The 8,484-nt window shown below is 50.8% G+C and overlaps 1 protein-coding gene across 1 annotated transcript in view; it reads right to left on the bottom strand.

Moving 5' to 3' along the window:
* TJP2 (tight junction protein 2) overlaps window positions 1-8,484 on the bottom strand; it is a 65,618-nt gene that overhangs the window by 3,801 nt on the left and 53,333 nt on the right. The window contains 5 exon segments of the mRNA XM_045288524.1: window positions 485-790; window positions 1,972-2,082; window positions 3,344-3,559; window positions 4,928-5,028; window positions 8,310-8,484. The exon segment at window positions 8,310-8,484 is cut by the window's right edge and continues 3 nt beyond it. Coding sequence (XP_045144459.1) covers window positions 485-790; window positions 1,972-2,082; window positions 3,344-3,559; window positions 4,928-5,028; window positions 8,310-8,484 — 909 coding nt within the window.

Raw genomic sequence — 8,484 nt, 5'->3', positions numbered from 1 at the left:
GTAGAGTAGAACCGCTCCATAGGGAATCTCAAGAGGGGGACCTTTCAGCAACAGACACCGCCCCCCTACCACCAGGCCTATGCTTCCAGGTGGGTGTTGGATTAAACCTCCAGGCTTTTCGTCGGCATCCCTGTTGGTAACACTGTTGGACCATGTTGAACGAGAACAATGACCATCGTTGGACCGTGGCTCACTGCCCTCAAGCCAAATTTATTTACACCTTCGTTCCCACTGACTAAATTAGTCTAGGAGCTCAAAAAACCTATCCTTCCTGGAAAGGAGGAATGGGAAAATATTGTTTAAGTAGAACTGTTTGGGTGAGGTCAATCTTTTAGAAACAGTGGTGACAGTTGCACAAGAAGGTGACTGGGTGGAATGTCACTGGACTATAGACTTAAGCATGGCTGAAATGGCAATTTTTTCCCACATACATATATTTTTCGTCATGATACCCCCCCACCCCCAATTATATCTTAAAACGTACCCGTGCATTCTGGGCTTCTTGAAGCTCTTGCATCCTCTGTAATCTTGCCTTGTGATCCATCTTCTCAAATATTTTGACTTTGCCCAGGACGGACTTGGGGGTGTTTTCTTGCTCCTCGCTGCCCTCCCCCGTCTCCTCGCTCTCTGGGGCCGGGACGGGAGTGGAGACCTTCAGGATGGACCGTCCAAAGGATGGCTTGGCTGCCACGGGTGGAGGATGGCCTTTGGTAGATGCCACAGGCATTTCGGGAGCGGGCACAGGGTACTTGGAGAACTCATAGGAGTCCTCTCTGTTTTGGGTTTTGGCCTGCAGAGAATAGTGGCATATTTTCACCTGGGGCTTTCGTCTATATTAGTGATTTAATACACTCCATTTCCTGATCAGTTTCCAAAGGAGGTCAACAAATAGTAAACACCAGTCTAACCAGAAACTCACAATGCCGGGCATTCGGCCATCAGTTGGGCAGCCCAAGTCCCGCCCCCCCACCCGCCCACCCAAGGGTATTGGAGCTCTAAGAAGACAAGAGGGTGATGGGGAAATGCTGAGGGGCTTGCATGGCTGGAGGTCAACCAGACCTTGAGTTAACTGTTAACTTGTACCTCAGGGATCTTGGAGAAGACCTCAGAACCAGCCAGGTCTCAGGGATCCCAAGACTGGGGTCCTGAGTTTGGGCCACACTCGTGGTACTTGACCTGGCCCCAGGGGAGTGCAGGTCTGGGGGGCGCGGGGTGGGGGTGGGTTGGGGGTGGGGGTGGCAATGCACCTATTAACGGCCACATCTCTCTTATCTCTTGTGAACCTAGACCTACTTGTCAATTTTCACTGTGTGGTCTCTTATTCCTTCTCACAGCTCACACGATTACTGCCTTCACACCTAAATTATTACATCAAAGAGGGGGCCGTACTGGGCTCTCGGGGAAATCACAGCCTTGACTCAGAGGCAGGGGAAAGAGTCCTATGACCTAGCGGTGACGGTAGAAGCCAGTCCCACAGCACAGTGAATGCAGTGACTGTCGCCAAACAGTGCATGGAAAGTGGCTAAGGTGGCCGATAGGTTGTAACACATACACATGCACATATTGAACCACAATAAAATGAGCCAATAAGCCTCGGCCGCTCTCACAGAGGAGAAGCAGCGTGTAAAAGCAGTCGTGGGGAGAGAGCATTCACTGGGGAGGAATGAGGGACAAGATCTGAGACTGGAGATTTGGGGGGCACACTAGAGGGCAAACGTCTGTTCTTTATGCAAAAAAGTAAGTAAGATGAAGCCCGAGAAGTTCATTTGTACACGCGCTTAAGAAAACGCCTTTGGTGCCCCATCCTTTCTCCCTTCTCTTACACTTGGGTCCACCCAGCAGGCCAAAGGACAGGCTCTACTTGAGAAGGGGGGAGCGGGACAAACAGAAGTCAAGGCCAACTTGCTGTGCATATCTCCTCCGTGGTGCCTGCCTCTCTTCCTTCCCACCCTGGGCTTCCCCGCCACGTACCTTGGGCGGCTCTGGCTTGAATGTCGGGGGCGGGCTATTTTCCCTCAGTTGATCTCTGCTAGCAGCCCGCTTCATCTGAGCCCGGGGCTCGGGGCTGGATTTCCTTATGCTCTACAAGACAAAGATTCGTTTACAACAAGAATGCCGGCAGGGACATCGGCTCTGCTGGAGTACTGAGAACTTGGAGTAAGTTCAAACGTTGAGGTACCGACTCCACATTTCTCTCCTGAAAGACCGACCCCAGGGATCATCCCATCAGCCGAGGCTGGACATACATTTTTGAACGCTGGCTGCAGCCGGCACCCACTGCAATGGGACAATTCTTGTTTAAGTCCTCCGACAGTCTTCTGTCACTAAGAACAGCTAACAGTTCTAAGCACGCGTTCACCTACAGCTGCAGACATTGAAGAGTTCATTACTGCTTGACAACGTGAGCAGCCGGGTGTCCTACTGGCTCTCTGCGGTTGTTGTTGGACCTGGCGGAGAGCCTCCTGCCTTTAATCCACTGAAAGGATCTAACTTGCAACAGGGAAGTCGACAGTTGCAATGAACGGAACAGATGACCACCTCATTGACAAAGACTGCTATTCCATGTCCTCTGAAGTGCAGCTAATAAATGCTCTGGCCTAAAATTGGCATCAAGCATCATTTCTGTGGACCAAGGAGGCCGTAGGTTTCCAAATGTATTTGGCTTACGAACTCCCTCTTCAGAAAGAAAAAAAATTACTTAGTGCCCCGTAGCAATGAAACACGTCTGTCCTATTGAGGCCATAATCCAGGATTAAGTGTAGGTATCTGCTTCTCCAGCCCCCCCTGGATCATGCCAGGGGCCCCCAGGGGATGGCAGTGCCCACTCTGGCCAACGCTGGCCGAGGCCGTCTACTCCATGGTGACTGCACGGCACACATGGACAGACGTGTGCGTGCCCATGTACGCAATTTAAGATGCTGGAACGCGTGAAATTAGGAAATGAGAAACACTCCGGAGCGCTGGCAGGATTGAAAAGGTTAGGGGTGAGGTAGGGCGGGGGGGAGGAGAGGGCAAAACGCAAGGACACCAAACAGTACAAAGAGGGAGGGAGAGAGATCAACCTAATCAAAGGTTACAAGTCAATGCAATCAGATTATATTCAGAAAGGAGTGCTCCGCTGGTGATTTGGACAGCTGGCACCTGAGACAATTTGGTTTCCCATCATGCTCCTGTCCCACATGCCCACGGACAACATCCACATAGGCCCTGGCTCGGCGAGAGCCACCCTAGGAGTGAGTCATCTGCTCCAACCTTCCACGCACCCTGGGTGATCGGACCCGCCGGGTGCTCCTAGCTGCTGGCAGGGCCCCCGCGGCCCTTGGCCTGCCTCGCCTCGCCTCACCTCCTCGTGCTGCACCGGCTCCGAGGAGCGGGTGATAGAAGACACCGGCGGCACCTCCTCGGCCGGCTCATCCAGCTCATTGTCGGTGTAGGCGCCTCCTTCGCCATCCGTGTCTTCAAAGTCACTGATGAGGCGGCTGTCGCAGCTCAGATAGTCCGCGCCCATGGCGGTTAAGTAGGACATGCGGTCTTCGGGGTCATCGTCCATCCCTTCCATCTAGAGGAAGGTGTTTTGCACGGTCAGTGGGGTCTGCCACGGCGCCCTGGCGGTGGGGATGCAAGACAATCCCCAAGGGCGGGGCCGAGCGTGCCCCCAAAGGAAGGCACCTCATCGGCCCTGCAATTCACCCGTGCGTTTTTGTGTTGAAAACCAAATGCCAAACCAGTGGCCTTTGAGTCGGGGCTGCCCCCTGGGCATGCAGAGTGCAACCACCCGCCACAGGGCCACGGCCAATCCAGAGCAGATCGCCGGGCCTTTCTTCCGAGCTCCTTGGGGAGCAAGGGGAATGAAATGCCAACCTTTGGGTTGGTAAGCACCCAGGGAATCCTAATCTCAGGGCAGGGACCCAAATAGGAACCCTCATCTGTGCTGCCACCCACCCTACCAGCCGACTCAGATTCCAGTGTTCTTCAGCGATCTCTTTGCTTTCCAGCTCTCCCTTGGCACTGGTCTCCTAGTTGAACCTGCCATTGGTCTTGCCAATGTTGTTCTCCAACTGTCAGAAAAGGGGACGGCACACCCTGCTGCCAAGGAGCAAGGCTCCCCCGTCACAGTCTCACTGAAGTCAATGGCGTCCCTGAGCACGCACTGTGAAGTCTCATTCAAGAAACCAGACCCACGGCCCTAGAGCCACGTCTACCTCACATGCACATCCTCCCTGGGGTTCCCGGGGCTTTACATCTGTAGCAGAGCACACAGCCTCTTTCTCCCGTGGAGTGGCTGGCGGGTTTGAACCACCCATCTTGTGATTAGCAGCCCAATGCCTACTCCACTGCGCCACCACAGATAGTAACACCTGAGATTCCTCCCATGAGGTTCTATACTCTCTCCTTCCTCCCTGCAGCCCAGCACGGGTGACCTGTCTCCACAGATGAGAAGCTATCGAATTCTAGAAGCCTGGGGAAGCCCCCCTCTAACAAGCCATTCTCTGACACCTGTTTTTCTAAGCCAAGAATTCCACGTCCGTTTGCTGCAGCTCTTTCTCTCAGTGGTCAGCCTTTGGCGCTTCCCCCACGCGCCTCAGTTTCTCTACCTCTCCGCTCCACCTTCCCCACACCCTCCAGCCAGTCGGGGAGCTCAGCATGGGGACCTTGTAAGCTCTGATTAGGGTCACGGGGAAACAACGCTAGTCACTACGGTACAGTTAGACGGGAAGTGAATGCAGGGTTTCACGCACCGCGTTCCGCTGTCGGCTGTTTTGCTGTTTGCTTTTTTCCAAAGAATTTGTCAAATGTCAGACGTGAACACATGTGCTGAAACCACTTTAAGCAGGCAAAAGGCTTTTTAAAGCTACATTCACGGCCCCCTTTGGGAAAGATTCAGAGCACACGCTCACCTCACAGCGGAGCTATGGACGGCACCTACCTTTCCCTCAGAGACCCAGACGGCTTCTCCTTGCTGGTGTTGGATTGTGTCCTTCAAGCTGCCAAACCAGCTATCATTGGCCGAGTTGAGGTTGACTGTAGCTACAGAAGAGAGCACACAGCACGTTTGCAGCCATTTCCAAAGCCAGGAATGCTCCTGGGCCTCAGGAAGGTTTGCCCCCTGCGGTCATATTTCAGTGAACGCCTGGGCATGCACCAGAAGGGTTTAAGCTAGCCAAAGAGACGATCCTTCTCATCCATCCACTCCCATCGAGTTGATTCCGACTCAGACCGCGACCCTATATAGGGTTCTCTAGGGCTGTAAATCCTTAGGGAAACAGACAGCCTCATCTTTCTCCCAAAGAGCAGCTGGTGGTGAGCAGAGTTTGTGCTAAGTTCAACAATTACCCAACAGCACGACTAGCTGAAGATAATCAAATATATTAACTCTCTCGCTGCCAGTTATTTCCGGCTCCTAGTGACCCTATGGGTTCGAGTGGAACTGCCACTCTGAGTCTGAGACTCTTGAAATCTTTACAGCAGTGGACAACCTCCTCTTTCTCTTGTGCAGTGGCTGAGGGGTTTGAACCAGTGACTGGGCGGTTCTAAGTCCAATGCGCTTATGGCACCAGAGCTCCTTAGTGTCTGGCTACTGGCATTTATAGTCTTGCTGCGTGCCATGGAATTGGTCCGTCCGTACAAGACAAAAGCAACGGTACAGGTACAGGACAGAGGAGGACTTCCCAAGAGGGGTTCCTAGGGAAAACATGGTCAGATCTTTCCTCCCACACAGCGGCTAGTGTAAGGTGACCAGATTTAAAGTGGGACACCATTGACCGGGGGTGGGGTGGGGGTGTTCTTGATTAAAAATTTGGTCTATCTGGACCAAATAGACCGTTCCCTAGCTTGTCGTGCATTCTTTCAAATAAAATCGGGACTTTTCAAAAATGCCAAAAATCGGGACTGCCCCGCCAAAAGCGGGATGTCTGGTCACCTTAGGCTAGTGGGTACCAATGACCAGCCTTTTGGCAAGCAGCTGAGCACCACCACCGCACCACCAGGGCTCCCTGGTTCACACCACAGACTTACATTATAATGAAAGAATCTGCCTCATTTGCTTCCAGAGTGTCTATTTGCTCAGAAACTCCCTCCCTCCCTGGCATGGAGTCTATTCCAGTTCGTAGCACCCAAAGGGACAGGACAGAACTGGCCCTGTGGGTTTCCCAGGCTGTCACTCCTCATGGGACTAGAAAGCCTCATCTCTCTCCCACAGAGCAGCTGGTGGTTTCGAACTGCTGGCCTTTCAGGGAGCAGCCCAACGTGTAACCAACTATACCACCAGGGCTCTTCGCTTTTCCAGAAAGGTCACCTTTAAAAAAATTTAATAGACTGTCTTCAGGAGCATATTACCAATGATAACACACCTAAAACCAATGTCAAGCTCTTATCTTAAAAATCACTGCATAAAACTTGTATATCCAAGTAAGAAATGTATATACAGCAATATACTGCCAACCCTCTCTAATAACATACTTAATATATATAACAACATTTAACGTTTATCCTTTAGATAAGCGCCAGCATTTTAGTATATTCATCCTGATTAGCCCTTGTTAGCTTAGTGTACTGGCAAGCCAAACCTTACCGGCGTGCACAGCATTAAGGGGTATACTTTTCCTATTCAGAATAAAATTCATCTTCTTTAACAGCACTCACTAAGGAGCCCAAGTGGTGTCGTGGGCTGCTAACCACAAAGTCAGCAGTTTGAACCCACCAGCAGCTCCGTGGGAGAAAGATGAGGCTTTGTGTGTCCGTAAAAATGAAGAGCCTCAGAAACCCGCCAGGGGAGTTCTACTCTGTCCCACAGGGCGGTCCCTCTGAGCCAGAATCGACTTGATAATGGCGAATTTGTTTGTCTGTTAATAGCATGGACTAACCAGGCACTTTTCCAAGTCCCTTACACGGATGAGCTCATTTCACGCTCCCATAAACCTGACAAGCAATGTGCTGCTGTCACGCCCATTGTACAGAAACTGCGGCGCAGAAAGGCGAAAGGGTCTTATGCAGCAAGTAGAACAAGCTGGGGGCAATCTCAAACACGCTGGATCTCGGAGCTTATGGCCTTGGCCACCACACTACATCGCCCATCTAAAGGCAAGCATTTAGGCTACATGTATAAAATACCAACAAAGGGTGATAAATGTGATCCCTCTTCAGTAGGATGCATTTATGGGCTTAATGAGAAGCAGCCAGATAGGCAAATGAGTCCAGAGTAATAAAAAAACAATTAAACAAGGCCTAAAACACACCCTGAAAATAGATTAGGATTCTTCTTTGAAAACCACAGTCCTACTTTTCAGAAACAATGACATCATGTACCAAACCAACACCCACCGCCAATCAAGTCCAACCCAAAGTGACCCTACAGGGGGTTTCAGAGGCTGCAAAGGTTGATGGGAAGAGCCAGCCTCCTCTTTCTCCCACAGAGCACTGGGCGGGCTTGAACTGTCAATCTTACAATGGAACGCTGTGACCCCATATGGACAGCAGAGCAAACAAAACCCTGCCTGGTCATGCGCGATCCTCATACGTGTTACTGCACTTACATATACAAACAAGGCTGGGCACCTTCTGTTGGCAAGGAGCCGCCCCTGGACAAAATGAGAGGTCCACACGAAATGCTAAATGAAGCTACTTTAGGTTGGCATGATCCGAGATAAGGCCCATCTATAGTCATCACGCTAAAAGCCTAAAGCTAGAGGGGTCGTTTACGATTCCTTTGTCTTTTCCTTTTCCACATAACTACAGTATTATCATCACATCTAAAAGCGGGGATGACAACGCCTTAAATTAGTATTACCTACTATGCAATTTGTGTCCAAATCAAATTTCTATTAAGAAGGCAATTTTTAAATTATGAAACGAAAGTTTCTAATCACTTCCAAAAATGACCGCACACATTAATGGTAAGCAGAGAACAACGGGCCAATCCATCCTGCGATGTAGGGGCTCGGCAGTGAGCTAGGCTCAGTCACCAGCCTTGCAGTCTCACACACAGCCTTATACTGCTCACAGTTAAAATTCTGATTATCAGCAAGATGACCAGTGACGCGTGCCATCCATCTTCATGAACATTTTCCTATCATTAAAACTGCAAAGTGAAATATCAATAAATATATACACGCACACAAATGCATGTGAGCACGTGCGCGTGCACGGCAGGCCTCAGCCTTCCTTGTAAGCCACTCAACTAGAGATGACCCGCTTGTCCAGGAGGGTTGAACACGACTGCAAATTCTCCACCCGGATGACTCCCTTATTTCTCCTACTCTTCAGTCCTCTTATTTCTCACTTTGTGGGCAGCGAAACGAGAGTCCACTTACCTGTAAAAAGGTGGGCACAGGTTTTTTTAAGCTTGTTGGCTTGATCATATAACTTTCGAGAACTCTTGTTGGACGTCGGGTTCAACCTCTGTCTCATGGTTTTGACGCCCTGTCTAGAGTCTGGGCTGAAAAAAATCACGATCGGGAACCACTGGGTGTAATTCAACAAGTCGAC

This window comes from Echinops telfairi, unplaced genomic scaffold (assembly GCF_000313985.2).
Source record: "Echinops telfairi isolate 266 unplaced genomic scaffold, ASM31398v2 ScPeMD7_22;HRSCAF=79, whole genome shotgun sequence".
Classification (NCBI taxonomy): Eukaryota; Metazoa; Chordata; class Mammalia; order Afrosoricida; family Tenrecidae; genus Echinops; species Echinops telfairi.
This window is presented reverse-complemented; position numbering and strand designations above follow the sequence as displayed.